Source organism: Octodon degus, unplaced genomic scaffold, assembly GCF_000260255.1.
Source record: "Octodon degus isolate 3935 unplaced genomic scaffold, OctDeg1.0 scaffold00085, whole genome shotgun sequence".
NCBI lineage: Eukaryota > Metazoa > Chordata > Mammalia > Rodentia > Octodontidae > Octodon > Octodon degus.
Window position 1 is genome coordinate 2,059,103 of NW_004524661.1, and position 19,438 is coordinate 2,078,540.

General features: G+C 37.4%; 1 protein-coding gene across 3 annotated transcripts in view; it reads right to left on the minus strand.

Moving 5' to 3' along the window:
- The window catches only part of Fto (FTO, alpha-ketoglutarate dependent dioxygenase), a 442,060-nt gene that overhangs the window by 200,071 nt on the left and 222,551 nt on the right, over window positions 1-19,438 (minus strand). For all 3 annotated transcript variants that reach the window (XR_002822291.1, XM_023721791.1, XM_023721790.1), the window contains 3 exons: window positions 14,687-14,766; window positions 8,304-8,447; window positions 988-1,107 (listed from right to left, as the gene is read on the minus strand). Coding sequence is in view for 2 of the 3 variants with exons in the window: in XM_023721791.1 (XP_023577559.1) it covers window positions 988-1,107; window positions 8,304-8,447; window positions 14,687-14,766 (344 nt within the window). In the remaining variant the exon portion in view is untranslated. The remainder of the gene's footprint in view (window positions 1-987; window positions 1,108-8,303; window positions 8,448-14,686; window positions 14,767-19,438) is intronic.

Here is a 19,438-nt window from a genome sequence, read left to right on the forward strand (position 1 = left end):
ATTTAATACTCTTTACTACACTGTGATGGTGTGTGTGTGTGTGTGTGTGTGTGTGTGTGTGTGTGTGACTTCTTGTAGCAGTTGGCATGGGATCTGACTTGACTGGCTCTGGGATCTGCCCCAGAGATTGGAGCATACTCTGCGGCCTGTCTGGGTGGGTTGTGGAGGTGTGGCCTTGGTGTCCTACCTGCTGCCTCACCCTTCCTTTCTGGTTCTCTCACCCTGTTCTGCTTCCCAGCTGCCACGAACTAAATGGCTTTGCCACCACACGCTTCTGCCATGCGATTGCTATCTTACAGCCAGCCAATCATGGACTGAAACCATGAGCAAATTAAGTGCATCCTCCTTTAAGGTATGAGTGTTAGTCACAGTGGCTCAGCCACAAAAATGCTGAGCCATACACCTCTATTACAGGATTACATTTTAGGTGATACAATACCTGGTGGTATTCATGCTCTCTCCCTGTTACACTGCTGGATCACAGGAGCTAAGAGGACAAGCTCTGCAGCAGGCTGCCTGGATATCCATCTTACTATGCCACTTATTTGGGGACCTTGGGTAAAGCACTTAATTTCTCTGTAGCCCAGTTTTCATATCTACAAATTAAGACTCAGAAGAATTTCTACAGCTCTCATCTTTATGAGTATTTTAAAACTTAATGCAGGAAAATTTCTTACAATAGTGCCTGACACAAAAAATAAATAAAAATGAAAATCTCAGATATGTATTGTTGAACGTTTCCTATTGCCACCTCCCAGCATATGTCTAGCATGGTGCCTTCTACGTAGATTATTCTCAATAAATGTTCAATGAATGGAACCACAATTATACTGTCAAGTCCTGGCTGTTCCCATTACCTTTACAAAGACTAATCTAACTGAATAATTTGGAATAGTTACATATGCACTTACACATGCAAATTAAACAGCTGAGAGTTTGTATAATGCAGTATCCCAGAAAATACAGTTCCCAACCTCACATCCTTACCACCCTTTCCATCTTCTTCCACAGCCTCTCCAGCTGAGTCATGGGTTCACACCACCAATCAGTACATTTTCTGTATCGACTGCCTTGAAACCAAAACTGTCTCAGCCACTCAAACTCGACCTGTGGACCAGAAAGAAAAGATGGTGGTTATAATGTCCTTGTGAATGACAAGCTAGGACAGTGACTTCCTCACTCAATTCTGCTCTGGTGACTTAATCATCAGAGGGTGAAAAAAGGTGTGAAAAGCCTGACCTGCCCAGTTCCCAACATCCCCTGGCATCTGCAGAGCATTTCTGCGAAGCCGAAGTCTTATCTTAAGAGTGACAACTTGCTCAGGTCAGGAAAGAGTTTTCAATCACATCTATTAGTCAGATGTGAAGGAAACTACATGAGTAAATTAGCAATAAATACTACAATCCTAAAGTATAAGCAGCCTCTCCTGAGAATTATAAGAAAGACACAGCTTTAAAAAAATGCTTTCATTAAGCATCTTTATTAAAGACTGAGTTAAAGATCAAGACAGAAGTACATATTATGAGTAATAATTGCAACATTTTAGATTTAAAATAAAGAACTTGCTAATGGGCCAGAAGGAGCTGGTGATCATCTTAGCTCATATAACCAAACAATATAAAACTAATTGCAAAGGCATAAATTCAACCTAAAAGGCCATTCAAATTGTCACTTGTCAACTCATCATGGGCTAATGCCAACAGTAAAGAGTAGCAAAGACACCTCTAATTTAGGTTTCTTCCTTTGGACCTGTTTTTAGCACTCCCCCTGTACTAGCAAAATTTTACCTATACTCCATGTGGTTCAAGTAGAGATTGGGCTCTAATACTAGGAGTAGAACTGGAAACTCAGGTCGAAGGCAATCAGCCCATCCCATCTCTCTCATCACAGATTGGATCTGAGTAGGGATTTAGGTTAAGTGTTCAATCAGAGTATCTATCAACACCACCAGAAGGCATAGGCAAAAGACCATGGCCATTGCGCTATCACACAGGAAGAACAACGCCAACACAGTAGGAGGTGGCCGACTGTAAGATGGAAAGATAAAAATCAGGTCCTAGTGACATCAACTGATTAGTAATCAAGCTATTCCTGAAGCTCTTTTTACTTAACTCAATTCAGGTTCACTTTGTTGTTCTTTGTAACTGAAATAATCTCAACACACACACATAAGAGGCTAAGTAACACTCTGGAAGCTTATGAATTGTTCTCTATCTTCCATGTCTTCTACCACTCATCTTCAAGTTGAAAAATCAAATTTTTACCATCAAAGTCTAGTGTCACTTAGCCTAAAAACTCTTTTTGCCTCTGTAAAAAATGTACAGCAATCACAGCTTCATGCTAAGCCGTCTGGCTTTACCAAGGTGATCATGTTTCATACACAGACACGCCAGCCTATTCTAATTGTCACCTGTTACCACAAAGAATTTTCTTGTTTGTTTATCCATACTGAACTTTCATGAGGCAAACAAAAGCAACTTGTGAAGATTTAACAATTGGGAAAATGGCTGAAATAAGAAACTGGAGAACACCAAGTCATATGAAAAGGTTTTGGTTTACATTAACTAAATGTTTGTTTGATATGTAGAAGTGATTTCAGTTAAAGCTGTTTAAACAAAACAAAAAAGGAATGTAGACAATCTTAAGACAACAGTTTCTAAACCTTATCTATGGTATTAAAAGACAGTGGTTAACAGAAATAAACTTGAATACTTTGAAAGGAGAATGAACATAAACACAGTGAAACCTTGAGGACAGAACAGTTCTGACAACACTATTTCAAGAAAAAAAATGAATTCTTCATCATGGATTCCACATGAAATTTGTTCACACTATTGGAATGGCATGTCAGGAAAACATCAAGTCCTATGTTAAGGAGAGTTTAAAGGGTTTTCCAAGATTTGGGCCGGTTATTTCCACTGAAACGGACACAATGCAGAGACCTTGGCAGCCATAGTATCCCAGGAACTAAAACAGATTATGATATGTATAAGCTCACTCAACCTATCAGGGTATACTAGAGCCCAGATTTCAGTAAATTAACAATGAACAGCAAGGAGATGGACATATGTGGGGTTTCCATCAATGGACAAGAGAACAAATTAAGAGCCTTGTCTATTTTAATAGATACTGCCTTCATCTTCCTCGCCCAACTATCTTTTGAGACAGAGACTGTCATAATTAAGAATAAGGTCTCTAAATTGAGCACGGTGGCACATACCTGTAATCCTTATATTAGAGAGGCTGAGGCAGGAGGGTCGCTACAAGTTAGAGGCCAACCTGAACTACATACAAACCCTGTTTTAAAACAACAAGAAAGGACCCTGGATCAATGAAAAATCTGAATAATGACACACTACCACATAGGTTTGTGGTAAGAATTAAATACTAGACTATATGTTCGGTACTTACCAGATGGGAAGACAAGACTACAAGCTTTAGAACTACATCTATAAGTATCTCACAATGTTATGAAATTTTCTGAGCAGGAAAAGTTATAATACCTATGTGAATTCATGCCCAACCCTGCCCATTAGAGCTAGCCAGAAAACAGAAATACAACCTGCATATAGTTCAATTTACTCATGAGCTGAAGCACGGCCCATGAGATACAGTCCTTATGGACACTGAGTCCACTGGACATGCATTCCATTCAACTCTACGACCTGACTTTTTCATTTCTGTGCCATAGGGAAAAAAAATTACAGTTTTTAAGTCAAATGTCACCCTTACTTATTCTCCCACTGACAAAAGCAGCAGTAGCTCTTTTCTTAAAATTAAGTAGGGAAGCAAAAAATGTTTCCAGCTGTTTGATACAGAGATTCAGTTTTAAAATAAAATTTTGTTTCCTTTTAAACTCTGGGAAGATAGGAAGGAAGGCTGCAGGGTGGACTTTACAGAAAACCTGAGAGCCCGCACTCAGGATACAATGGAAACCTTATTACTTCAGAGTTTTTAAAAATAAATAAATAAAAGCCTCATCACCATATTTGACTGACAAAATTTTAAACATGACAAGGACTAGGACTTCATCCCTTTCCCAGAGTGAAGTTCCCCCACAAGGAGGCTCAGAGCTAACAGACAAACTGTAAGGAATGCAAACATAGACTAGAAGCCAGAAAACACTTCAGAGGGTGTAGGTACCAGGCCCCTGAAGACAAGAACAACAGGAAACAATATGGAGCAGCTCTTTTGAGGTTCTTTAGTCTTCTTCATACTTACAAACCAATGACATCTAACATGCATGCAATGAAAATTCACCATCATTGAATTTTTTGAGCCCATTGTAACCCAAAAGGAATGAAAGTCTACAAGTATCAAAAGGAACACTGACATTCTACAAACTCTGCAAGATCTTAATGGACCTTCTGCATTGTCAGAGACAGATGAAAATATGATCACAGTATTTTTAGGCTCATAGTTGTGACCCAGAAAACCATCTCTGTAACCCTCTTCCCTTTATCTACCTTCTCAGTGGAACAGTCAAGACTGATCATCTATGAAAATCTTTTTTCCCAGAAATATGTTGAGAACACTTGAAGAGGTGAAGCAGTGAAAGAAACAGGATCCATCTACCAGCTGATCCTAAGTCACTGGGCACTCAGGTATGTGATTCCTAAATATATTTCAGAAACACTGTATGACCACATAAGTCGTCTCTATTACTCCTCCAGGTGAGCATACAGCATCTCTTTTTCTTCTACCACATTTGTTTTGGTTCTTGATTTGGTCCCAGGTGAACAACATGATTCCTGCATGAGATATGTAAACATGTCCCTCAGCGCTAACATCTCACTATAATAACTGAACTATTATAGTAATTGATTAATTTCTTCTTTCACTGAAAAAGAAATTAGACCAGGAGGAGATGCCAAGAGCCAATCTACAAGGGATACCCTATGATGACCCTTTTGCAGAGCTATAAAGAAGATACAGATCTGATCAACGGAAAGTAAGAACCAGACAGTATTACCAACCCAGACAATGTTATCAAATACATATTCTTCCAGGGGAAATAAACTAAAATAGACTGGTTCTACATCACTGTTTTTTAAAAAGAAAACACAATTTAGTAACACAGAGGAAGATTCTACTTATGAATGAACATACATCTTTCTAAGGATTTTACACTGGAAAAAAAATATTTTAAAAGATACACAGCTCCTAGGTCTAAAGTTCCCAAAATAGTTAGAAACCATTCTAGACAAGGAAAACAAGCCACTCCTGAATCCAGACACCCTGAAAGTTCACAGTATTTAAAACCCAGACCTTAATCTTATAATTCAGTTCAGCAAAGGCATATGGCCTTGAAGAAAGAGGAAAGCAAATGAGAAAATGGAATGTACAATGCACATTTGTGTTTTCATCTAATAATAGAACATAGTACAGAGCAAGCATGCAAGTGATCAATTCCAGGCCAGCAGTATGGGAAAAGAACAATATTTGATGATGTGCCCCGACATATGGAATTAATTCTTAAGTAAGGAGACAACCTTGAAAAGCCAAAGATGGTGCATGGGGATGAAGACTGACTCACATGCTAATCAAATTCAAGATCCCTCTCCCTTTCTCTGTTCAAGCCCAGGTTGGGCTCAAGGAGCCAAGCCTTCTCATCCATCTCTTCTCCCTGTCCCTAATGTATACAATGTCAAAAGCAGCCAGCCATTTTTTCAAACAAGGATTTGGATGACAGTATTCTTATCTTAGATAAGCAGTCTAATTTTACAGACTTCCCCTGCCCTCTCCTGATAACAAAACAACAGTCACAGAAGACCACAAGTACATAAGCATGCTAAACACAGCACCCAATCTGCTAATTTGACTCTTAAACTTTTAAGGATTTTAAAAAAGGAAAAACTATTTTTCCAGATTAGAATTTTTATATCACAAATATGGGGAAGACAGAACTTTCTTTTCAGGTATAATCAGCGAGTTTATCAGGCCCATAACTGTGTGTTTCCTGTGACCCTATCAGCAATGTCTCCACAGGCACTGATGAGAGAGAATACAGGAACTCAGTGGGCACAATGAAGAAAAGAGAACTGGGCCCCCGGGCCCAGCTTAGCATGACGGGTGGTTATTATTCCCCATAAATGTAGACTGATTTTGTCTTTAGTTCTAGAAATTGTGACAATGTAAAGCACACTTACGAGATTAAATAGTTTTTAAAGGATTTTAAAAGGATATTGTCGGACCAGCCAAAAAGCTCAGCAGATCAAAGCTCCTGCATAGGCAGACACAGTGCCTGGGTTCGATCCCCAGTATGTCATGCCGGCCCCACCCCCGGGCGTACTGAGAGGACCAATGAGACTGGGCTTGGTGGCTCACACCTGTAATCCCAGCTCTTAGGAAGCTAAACACAGGCAGATCACTACGAGTCTGATCTACATAGTGAGACCCTGTAGACACTTACTAAAATACAAAAAAAAAAAATCGTAGGGCTGGACATTATTATTATTATTATTACTATTATTATTATTTTCAGAACCAGAGATTGAACTCAGGCCCTTGCGCTTGCCAGGCAAGCACTTATTCTACTGAGTAGACATTATTTACCCTTGCATCACTCCTTAATTTCCTCACAGCAGAAAAGAAAGTCCTGTCCCTCTGGAGGTCTCTGAGAACCTATAAAGTCTGCCATTTCCCAGGCTCCTGACAATGTCGTGATCTCATCTCCTACACTGGCAGCCTCGCTCCCCCATTCACTCTGGCCCCAAGTACTCTGTGAATGCCAGGCACTTTCAACCTCATAGAGTTTGCAAAGGTTATCTTTATGTTCAAAATGCTCCTCCCAGGATATCCACATGGCTCACTCCTTCGTTTTCTTCAAATACCTGCTCAAAACAGATCCTTTTGAATAGGGATACTCTCCAGTCATCTCAATCTCTAGTACCTTCTCTGTTTTGCTCTATAGTATTTAGCACCTTGGGACATACTACATACTTTACCAATGTATTACATTTATTATTTATTATTGCCTCCCTGGACTGGAATATCTTTTTTCTTTACCAATATATCTTAATTGACCCAGAAAAGTGCCAGACACATGCTCAGACATTATTAAAGAGATGGATAAGAACATTTTTATTTTCCTAATTGTCCAGCAATCATTTTGACTATACCAAGAAAAAGTCTCCATTGGTGAAACACATCAGTACATCTCCACTCTTTATTAATCTTGTTTTTCTAAAAAAAATAAGTTTTTTTAAGGTATAATTTACTAACGGTAAAATCTATCCCTTTGCCACTCTGTTTTGGAGCCAGCTGAGTATGGACTAGGGAGCTAAATAAACCTTTCTTCCTTAATTTTGAGTGTCAGGTATTTTATCCCAGCAACAAAAGAAAGGTAACTGAGACAAATATTAATAAGAACAGTAAGTTTGGAAAACATTAACTCACATCAAAAGCTGCTGCTGAACTCACAGACTGCAGAAATGCAACAAATTTCCAAAATAAAAGGCAAAGTATTGTGACTTGCTGTTTGGGCTCTTCCTCATTCCATGGTGGAAGACTAATCTTGCTGGGCTGTTTGTATTTTTGCATGTGTTGTGAGTGGTACTGAGGGGCCTGTGTTTCATATGCTCACTGCAGGGATGTTTATATAGCAAACAGGTTTGGAAAACAAAGAGCTTTTTCTCGAACAGCAGGCAGGTTTGCCTTAAGAACTCAGGAAGTAAACTGGTGTGCTTACTGCCAACCAGAAAAGATGCAAGCTACTTTAGCATAAGGTGCCTCTCCTAGGAGGCAATCCCTTTGGGTGCACAAGTTATCTGGCCCACTTTGCATCATCTGGTAGAAACAGAAGCTTGGGAAAGGCTGTGGTCGGAATGTTGAGACCCCTCAATTTTTATGTTGAAATCTAAATCCTCACAGTGAGAGGTGAGGCACTTGGGGGATGATAATGAGTTGGGAGGACTTAATACACTTATAAAAGCGGTCTGAGGGGGCTTATCTGTCAGCGACACAATAAGAAGGAGTGCCATCTATGAATCAGTAAACACACCCTCACCAAAGACATATGCCTGCTTCTGCTTTGATTTTCATCTCACTTCCAGGACTGTGAGAATGAATTCCTGTTGTCTAGACACTCTGTGGGATACTATATTTTGCTAGAATAGTTCACATAGACCAAAACAGAGAATTAGCACAAAAAGCTAAGGCTCTGGCTATTGCCACTGTTGTAATACTGTACTTCACCCCTGACCTTAAGAGTCTTATACCTTAGACCATCACATAACTGGGGCAGATTAACTTTTTAGTAAGGGTTGAATCTCACATCCTTTACAGTTCTTGAAAGTCCTCACCTCATTGTGAATTTCTTCTCCCTGTTTCAAAACTGCAGGTTCAAAGGATTTCAAAGAGACATCACCATTATCCACATCATCACGGATATTTTGCACAGCCAACTGGCAGCGCTGTAGAATATAATCCAAGGTTCCTGTAGAGCACTGCCAAGACACAACAGTAATCAAGATTAAGAGCAAAAGCCATACTCAATTGTGCCACTCTTCCTAAGGCTTTTCACATTCACCTTTGTCCCCACAGCCCATACTCCTTAGCTCAGGAACTACTACAGTGGCCTGTGCACTACTTTCTGTGCAGCCAGCTCAGCCTCAACTGGGCTACTCAGCTTCCTGCTATTCTTTTATCATGTGGATCTTTTAGGTTTAACCAAACAGCAGTAAGCAGTAAGCGACCAAGGCCTGGTGTGCGTGCGTGTGTGCATGTGAGAGAGAGAAAGAGAGAGACAGAGAGAGAGAGAGAGAGAGAGAGAGAGAGAGAGAGAGAGAGAGAGAGAGGAGACAGACAGACAGAGACAGAAATAGACACAGAGACACAGACAGACAGATGGACACAGAGACAGAGAGAAATTCTGTGATGAATAACATTAACCTAGAAGTCAAGGACACGGATTTTATATTTAGTGCCATGAACCTGGCATTGGCACAGAAAGGTAGCCAAGTTGTGGAACTGTTTCAAAAGCTCTCAAAAGTTTTCCCCTATACTGCAAGAAAAAAGCCAGCCCGAGCAACCTAGCAAGACCCTGTCAAAAAAAAAAAAAAAAAAAAAAAAAAAAAAAACACTAGGCAGCTGTGCTCACTGGCAGAATAAGTTTTCAAATAATAAAGAATATGTTGCTCATGACCTCACAGCACATTCAAAGGCATAACTTAGCACTTGGGTATCAGGGAGCATACAAACTAGTTTATTCCCCTCTCAGTCTGTGGAAACAAAACAGAGGCCAAATGGACAAACTCTTTGGAATGATCCTATGCCAAAAAAGATGAGGACGCAGACAGAACATGCATTCATTTGTTTCCATCATTAAATGACTTTTTAGAATGATAAAAAGCAAACCATAGATCTACTTTAGAAACAATGAGGGAAATATGTTTCTAAGATATTTTTATTTTCCTATTTATAATTTAAACTGAGCCCTTGGAAATAACCTTGAGGGTTAATACTCTGGTATAGAAAGTCTCTGCACAGTTATTGACAATTTACACAATGTGAAATCTGCAAGCTAGGTAAAACCAAGTTTCTGTGCCAAAAATCTAAAAGTTTGACTAATAATACATTTTAATATGATGACCCCAGGGTACCAAAAGCACAAGGGCAGTTCTAAAGAGAAAACAAAGAATAGAGGTGAATTATCATTCACTTTAGTCCCATGACCCCTCCTACAATGTATTTTTAAAGGACATTCTACCTAGAAAGTTGTCCTCCTCAATCCTTTACTTTCCCAAATACAAAGTAACCTAAATAATTGTGAAGCCAGTTATTATAGCTGAAGATGGGATCAACCTAAATTTCCCATCAACTGGGAACCAATTGAATGAAGCACAATTCAACCTTATTTGCTGCCAATAAAAGGGAAAGGAGAAAGTGAAATTTTTCCTGAATACATAGAGTATTATTTGACTATGATCAGACTTGAGTTTGTTGCTAGGTTTTTATTCTTTTTTATTTTTCCAAAGCTTTATTGAATTATAATTAACACATCATAAAATTCAATAACTTAAAGCTTATGACTCTTTTAATATATATATATATATATATAGAGAGAGAGAGAGCTGTGCAATTATAACTACAATTAATTTTACAATAATTTTATTACACCAAAATGAAACTCTGTCCTTTACCACTCACTCCTTCCCATTTTCACCAACCTTTTCTGTCCTGGGAAACTACTAACTTCCTTTTTATGTCAATAAATATGTCTATTATGGACATTCAAATCAAATAAATAATGCGTGGCATGATCTTGTGCAACTAGCTTCTTAGACTTTGCATGGCCCATCCACGGTGCAGCATGGAAAAGCACTTCAGTCTTTCAAATTGCCAAAAGTTTGATTGTATGACTAGACCACAACTTATTCATCCACTTAGGTGATGAACATTTGGCTTCAGTCCACTTTTTGATCAGTACAAATCAGCAACAATGTATATGTTTCAACTTCTCTTGGACATATAGCTAGGCATAGAATTGTTGCATCACAGAGCAACTCTGTATTTAACGTTCTGAAGCTATGACCAGCTGGTTCCCCAAGTGGTTGCATCTTTATCCATTCTTTGCAGAGGTGCACAGGGTTCCTTAAGGCACAGCCTCACTAACACTTAGCTTTTTCAATCTAACCTTCTGAGGGGGAATCAAGTGGCATCTCATCACAGTTTCCATTTACATTTCTCTGGGAGGCTGTGCACTTTTCATGTCCTTCTTGGCAATTTCATACTTCCTTTGGAACATGCCTACACAGACTCTTCATCATTTTAACCAAAATTATTTCTCATTTTAATTACTAAGAATTCCTTATGTATTCTAAATATAAATATCTTCCATGATTTAGGTGCACTACCTAAACAGCCTTTGCTAGGCTCAGGGGTGTACTCTGGTGGCACAGTGCTTGCCGCGTGTGCACGAGTTCTATGCATGATGCTCTGCATGAAACCTCTGGTACCAAAACCCAGGAAAAACAGTAACAACAAAAAGCAACTTTAGCCATTGCCCATGCCAAGGAAATATTTATTGATGGGGGTTATCATCAGAGTTTCTAAAACAAAACAAAAGGTACAGAATAGCGTACAGGGTAGGTTACCATTATGTGTGAGTAACATCACACATAAATGATAACAAGATTGACAACTTTGGTTGTCTCCAAGAAGGAGGAGTTAGTTGGCTTGAGAAAAAAAGACTGACTTTAAGTAGTAGATTTTGAATTTTAAATCATTTCAGTAACTAGTTATTCAAAAATAATTATGCAGGAATACAGTAATAATTACTATAAATACATTAAATTAATTTTATTAAAATATAATTTCACATAAAATAGTAACCTTAGCATTGAGGAAAATTATTTTTTCCCTATACTCTACATAAGATAACATAAGATGAATTTTAAAGTATTAAATAAGATAAAAACAAAATCCTGCCACAGAAACCTATTTTTGTTATTGTGATTATCTGTCCATATAGTTATAATCAGCATGCAAATATCAATGTATATGTTGTCTTTCTCTTTTTACAAATAAGTATTCAAAACAACTAGTGTTAATGTTCTCAATTAAGGTTATACTCAACAATTCAATTAAGTGGTCACACAGTACAAAAGCATTAAGGATCCATCCCAGTTTTCCACTATTAGTGACTCTGGTGAATAAACCTTTTATTTCTATGGAAATAGGTCCATAGAAATAGGCTTAATTTCTAAAAACAGTGTTACAAGATCAAATATATGAATATTTCTGACTTTATACACATTCCCTAGATAGCCTTCTAAAAAGGAACCACAAGAAAAATTACCAGAAGCATAAAATATACTGCTTTCAAGGTAACTTTACCAGCACTAAATACTACCATTTTTTTTTAACCCTGGATAATATTTTGTTAGAAACAGAAATTTATCCTAAGACAGTGATTTTTTTTAAAGTTACTTTTAATCTTAAAGTGAGTTTTAAAAGCCTCTTTATAAAAGATCACCAATAGGGGCCGGGGAGATGGCTCAGTAGAATAAGCGCTTGCCTGGCAAGTGCAAGTTCCTGAGTTCAATCCCCAGTTCCACAAAAAATAAAAAAATATATAAAAAAAAAAATAAAAGATCACCCATAGCAGAAATCAGCACATTTTTTCTAAAAAGATTAGAGAGTAATTATTTCAGGCCTGTAGGCCACAACATCTGTGCTACAAAGGCTCAGCTCTAACACTGTAACTGAAGCAGCCATAAATAATAAAAAAGTAACCGTGTTACAATAAAACTTTATTTACAAAATCAGTCCCCTGGTCCATAGACCAGAGTTTGCTGAGAGCTGAAATGGAATACAAAAAGCAAGATATTCACAAAACTCACATTATTTGTGTCTAATTAGAAAACATCATGTAGCTTTAACCAAAGCACAAAACAATATAAAAATCATATAACTGGAGCAATAATTTCCTCTAAATAGATTTATCAAAGATAATCCTCTCTTTACAGTTAATGAATGCTCAGAATTTTCCCTACGTATTAGATGATGTAAATACAGTTATGATTAATCTGAGAAAGCTAAGTCTTAAGCAACTAAGGCTAGCAGAGTATTTCTCAAACAGTACACCAAAGGGCTCTTTGCAGAGCTTCTGTGTGTAGTTACTGTAAGAGCTGGGGAGTTAAAAGTTTCTTGTGCTCTTCCAAATTGTTGTGTTATTCTTTTTCATTCTACTTTCAACTGGACCCAAGGCCTTCACCTGGACCTGTATCTCCCATCCACATTTTTTATCCATGACAGGGTCTCTCTAAGTCACTAAGTCACCAAGATTTGGGTCAAACTTAGAATCCTCTTGCTTCAGCATCCCAGTATGCTAGAATTACAGAGAGGCATCCAGACACCCGGCTTCTCCCATTTTTAATGTTACATTTCCATTTGTCTGCCAGATCTGTCCACTTAGCAGTATCAACTTACCCTTTTTAAAACTATCTACAACGTCTTACACTTTTCTTCCTATTAACAGTCTTGTCATACCCTGATCACCCAGGTTTGAAACTCAGAATCATCCCAGAGCCTAGCATGTACAAAATAGCCAATAGAGTTGCTCTTTTGCCCACTCACTGATTCATTCTTACTTTCCTGTCTCCATTTGTTGTGCAGTTGCCATGCCTCCACTGTCTTCCATGTCATTTATGGGCATTTCTTCTTTCTCTTGCTATGATAACCTACCTAAAGTTACCCCTAATATGTCAATTTATTTATTTATTTTTCTATTTTTTATTTATTTTTTGTATTTTAGGGAAGGGTCTACAGAGTGTTTAGGGTTTGACTACTAGGTCGGACTCATGGTGATCCTCCTGTTTACAGCCTCCCACGAGCTGGGATTATAGGTGTGCACTACTATACCCAGTCTCAATTGTCATTTCAGCACGCCTTGGGGGAGGGGCTAGCACAGCAGGGCCGGCACAGCGGGGCTGGCACAGCAGGCCCGGCAATGGAACCCCTGGCCCCTGTGCCTGCTTGCAGGTGCTTTAATCTGCTGAGCTATTTGGCCAGCCAATAATATGTCAATTTAAAGAAACAGCCTACGACTGCCAAGAAATTTCTGCTTCAACACTTAATCTGAGATCCAACAGCACTCACAATCCTTCTCATGCAGAGTCACCTTACTTGCTAACACGATCTTTGATATTCTGGGATCCAGGTAAACTACAGCCACTGAATGTTTCCTAGGCATCCACATCCTATTACAGTAACAATAATCCCACCATTTTTCCTGTTTCATTCTATTAGCTGTTCTAAAATTCCCTCACTCAAGTGTATAAATGGAAATGGAACAACTTTCCATATAATGTGATTTTGTAGTTGTTCCTATCTTTTAGTAACTTTTCATAAGAATAAAATTACAACAATAGTAATTAGTAGTGGTTGAAATTCTTTGAACATATACCAGTCACTGCTCTAAAAGACTTCTACATTCTATGGATTAACTTATTTAATCATCATACTCATATGAATTAGTTGGGACTGTCCTCCCCATCTTCATTTATATATTTGAATGTACAGAGTAGGCAGGCTTGGCTTGGAGGTCAACTTGTAATTCAATTAATACTTACTGTCTTCTCTCTAGAAACCATTTGGAATCCTAAAGTGACGACTATGGGTTTTTCTCATTAACTTTCTATTTTGAACTAGTTTGACCAGCTGACCAGTATCCACTGCCAAATGGTGATAGAATTTAGCAATAAAATTTGGGTTATGAATACAACTGGGAAATTCATAAGTTCCTTAAGTTTCTCCTTATACTCATACACCCAAAGTCTCACCAAAAAGTTAAGGGAAATATTCATTTGAAATCAACCACAGATAACAAATGTGTAAACCCATGGATTCATTCCATCTCTTCTAGCCCTATCCTGCCCTTGATCTTGACAGATAAAATACCTAAGAAAATTTCAAACTTGCGACACCTACCACTAGAAGGTATTTATCGTCTCCAAGAAATATACCCCCAAACGCAAAATATATTTATCCCATGCCATGAACACACTTTCAAACTGCACCCAATACAATGGAAAGCAAAAAAAGTAAGTAAACAGACTACAGTCAAGTTAGATGGAAGCAATTTTCCTACCAAATACTCTTCCCAAGCTCTATGATAAATTGCTCATTCCACCACTTCCATCACATCCCATTAAGTGTGAATCATATTTTTATCTATACTTACCTCTGCCACTCGATGGGTAGAACTAAACCGAGGCTGTGATCCAGCCAAAACACAGTGCTGATGGGTGGCATTGAAATCATCTGCAGCAAAAACACCAAAAAAGTAAAAAAAAAAAAAAAATTGAACATATTTATTAGTCATTATATACTATGTAATATATAACTGAAATAGAAAGTAAAAAGTAAATCTATCACTCAGGAACAACAGTAGCCAAAGAATTAACATTAATCTTACCCTCTTTAATCTGTTCTTTACCTGTCCCATATGTAATCCCATTGGTTGACCATAGTTTTGTCCCACCTCCTGCCCACCTAAGCGAGTTCCCATTCTCTCTACCTTAGCCTCACATGGTTTTACACTATAAAAGTCCCTGGAAGAGACAGTTTCCCGGGGAACTACCCGCTCGGGCCCCCCTCCTGTCCCTCTCTTGGACAGGAGCTTTCTTTCTCTCAATAAATACATTCTGCTCATGAAAAAAAATTAATCTGTTCTTTATAAGAAGGATGAGTATATTCATTATATTTAACTTTATACAGACACACGTGTACACCCAAATATATCTGTGTCATCGAAATCAGGTCACTGTCAAAAGTGAAAGAGGACATCTGCCAAAATTATTCTAGAACAAATGTAAACATGTGCTACCCTCAGCAAACATGACATATGGCCACCCTACTTATGCAGTCTTACAATGTCTAGAAAGTTTATTACTTATACATTGTGCTTCTTTTTCTTTCAGATGCAAATCTACTCCTAGGTATGCTTTTACAGTGAAGCAAAGAAGAACATTTTCATTTAAAAGCTGCCTCTTTTTCTCCATAATTAAAATATCAATTTTGCCCTTACAATTTTCCAGGCAACAAACCAACAAATTCAGCAAGTTGTATGTTTGGCTCTCAGAATAGAATCTGAGCACAGAGATTCAAGATTCTAGAATGAAGCAGATAAATGGCAGATTATCACTTGAAGAATATTCCTAAAACCACAAGCAGTAGGAGAAAAATCAATGACCAAGTTGCTGTATATCCTAAAAACTTATGCTACACACTAGGCAAAATTAGTACGACCTTTAGCTAGTACATTTCTTCCTCTTTTATAAAGAAGACAGATAAACAGGATGTTCCCCAACAACATCCGATTTCCTTTATAGGCAACACAGCCCTTTACCAAGATACTAAGAAAGAATCGAAGGCAACCAGTCCTCATGCATGTCAGCCCAAGCAATCTCTAATGTCATCTCCAATCATAAAAAGAAACACAAAATGACAATTAAAGGACTTCCACTTCAGATTATGGAGTAATGACAACAAAGTTTATTCTAAGCTTTGAGCAACTATAAAACAAAACTAAAACATGAATCAAAAGTTTCTAAGAAGAAATAGGAAGATAGGATACCAGTGAAAAGAGAAACAAAATAGGTGAGGCCTATGACTGCTGCTACACACTGCCTGGGAAAATTTCAAAGCCAGAGCAGAAAAGCGGAAGACAATTGAAAGAACAGAGACAGGAAGGCCAAAGCAGCAAGGAAGGCTAGAGGAACAGCAGAACTTAGGAAGAGAGTGAGTAGAGATCTGCTGAATGGTTTCCTACAATCTTTGGCTTAGCACTGATTTATGTATGTGTGAGTGAAAATTCCCAACAGTCAAAAGCAAGCAGCAAAAAGCAGTAGAATGAACATAGCTCAGACCTCAAAATAGGGACTAGAATATTTTATATTCCCAGGAGCCAGAATGTTCCTACTAGGACATTCTAGGTAATCCTTAGAAAAAGCATCATCTTAATAGTAAGGCCACTTTAATACTAACTTAAAGGTTGTTTTACTCTTTTCTTTAAGCTTTTTTTTTTTTTTTTTCGGTACTGGGGATTGAACTCAGGACCCTGTGCTTGCCAGGCAAGAGCTTATTCTACTGAACTATCTCCCCAGCTAAGGGTTGTTTTAGCTCCACTAGCAAAAGTTAAAACTAAGCTTCAAAAGGATCCAATTTCTTGTTGTAATATAATTAATTACTCATTAGAGCAAAATCCAACAATATTTAAAAGGATACATCACAATCAGGCACCCCAAACATACAACATGAAATATTTAGCTTTTACTGAAAAATTAACAGAAAACAGAAATAAAAGACATCCATATGCACCTATGTGTGTATCTTTCACTTCATACATATATTGAAGCTTCCAAAATGTATATAATCTGAAATTAAATTGACATTGAAATTAATAAAAAAAGAAATTAATAGAATTAGGTACTAGAAAAAAAGGATCAGCAAACTGGAATAAACAAAAATAGAAAACATTCAAAATAAACAGAAAAAAAAAAAAAACACTACCAAAAAATTAAAGGCAGTTTAGGAACTATGAAACAACATTAAGTATTTTAACACAAATGGAACTGGAGTTACCCAAGGTTTTCCAACTTGTTCCAAAATTCTAAGTTTAATGAAAACTACAAGCCCAATGTCTCAAAAAGCTTTAAAAACATGAGGCAAATAAAATAAGGCCAAACTAATGTATATCAAATTTTTCAATATCAATGATAAAGAAAAATGTTAAAAGCAGAAAAGAAGACATATTAAAAATAGTGTCAAAGATGAGAATGACTGCATACTTCCTAATTTAGAAGATAATCTGATGACATACTCCAAATACACAAAACAAACAGCAGTCTAGATTCTATTCCAAAAGAAAACTGCAGCCCAAAAGGAAAGTAAACTAAAGACTTCAGAAAAGGCTAAAATAATTTGCATTAAATAATACTACAAAAATTGGTACATAAAAATTTTCAAGCATATGAAAAATATTAGAATTTAGACTGGTTCGAATGAATGGAAATACCATCAGGAAAAAAAAAAACAAACAACAACAATGCGAGGTAACAATGTATTCTGAAGTTTACAACATAGAATAAAAATAAAATGCATTAAATAGCACAAAGGTTATGAAAAAGAAAAGTATAACATTTTAAGATTCTGACACTATAGAAAAGGCAGAAAAATATTGTGATGGTGACTGTGATAAGTTAAAGATGCATAATGTGAACCTAAGAGAAACAGTTCTCAATCAATGTAATTCTGTCATTGTCATCTCCCTCTCAGTCTTCAAGGGGCCTCTGACATTGTGTGGAGACATAATTGTAGATGTCACAACTGTCACAACTGATGTCACAATTTTATTTCATAGAGGCCAAGGATAAAAATAAGTGTACAATTCATAGGAAAACTCAACAACAACAAAAACTATTCAGCCCACATGTCAACAGAGCTGAGGTTAAGAAATCCTATACCAAAGCAACCATCAATCAATGGGGTATAGTTCATAAGAAAAAAACAGAAACACACTGGAGTAAGAAAAATATCTAAACAGGAAGAGGAAAGAATACATGAAAATATAAAAAATAAATAAGATGTGATGAAATAGAGCAACCTCTATCTGTACTAATCAGGCAAAGAGAAGATCTTAATTATCAATACTAGGCATCAAAGGAAGATTATCATAGTTCCTATAGACATCAAAAAGACATTAAGAAAATATGGTGATTAATTTAATAACAATAAATTCAACAACTTAAATGTAATTCAAAAATTCCTTGAAAGACAAACAATCAGGGCCAGGGATATAGCTCAGCAGCACAATGCCTGCCTCGCAAGCACAAGGTCATGAGTTTGACTCTCAGTACCAAAAAAAAAAAAAAAGAGACAAAGTATCAAACCTCACTGAAAAAGATAACAAACATTAATAGTCCCCTATCTTATTAAAGAAATATAATTCATAGTTTAAAATCTTCCCACGAAGTAGACTTCAGGCTCTGAAAACACCACTGTTGAATTTTAACAAATACTTAAAAGAAAAAACAGTATCAGAGCTACTCCAGTTCTTCCAGAAAATAGAAGCAGAGGAAATATCTCACAAGTTATTATATAAAAAGCGTATTATCCTGGTCACTCGAAGGTAACCATATATCTGCATATGAGGCTAAATCACAAAATCTCTAGAACAAAAGAGGCAAAAATCTTTGTGACTACACAAAACAAAGTAACATTTCTACATCGTTTTTTTAAAGGCAACCCATTGTGGCAGAATGCAATACAGTACTTCCGAGGGACTGAAGATCAGAGGAAAAGACTGGGTGAAAAGGAACACAGGGGAGCTTTGTAGAGATGAAGAAGACTTTCTATGTAATGACTGTGGTAGTAGCTATGTGAAGTCACTTAGTTCTTTTTTTTTTTTTGGCAGAACCGGGGTTTGAACTCAGGCCCTTGCACTTGCCAGCGAAGCACTTATTCTACTGAGCCATCTCCCCAGCCCTTGAAGTCACTTAGTTCTTAATCTCTACAGTGCAGCTATAGAAATTAAACTGGTGGACATCATTACACGTGCATCATCTAAGTTTGTTTGCTTGTTTTATATTTTAAAGAAGGGTCTACAGGGTGTTCAAGGTCTCACAACCAGATCAGACTCATAGTGATCTGCCTGCTTATAGCCTCCCAAGTGCTGGGATTACAGGCATGCGCCACCACGCCCAGTCTCATTCATCTTCTCAGTGTGCCCTGGGGGTGGGGATGGCATGGCAGGCCCAGAGATCGAAGCCTCAGCCCTTGCACCTGCTTGCACACACTTTAATCTGCTGAGCTATTTAACTCAACTAACTATTTAGCCCTTCATCTGAATTAAAGCTCAATAAAACTTTAAACATTGCCAGAACTTCTTGTTTCCATCTTGCACATAAGGAGCTTAGGAATCATTACTTTAGAC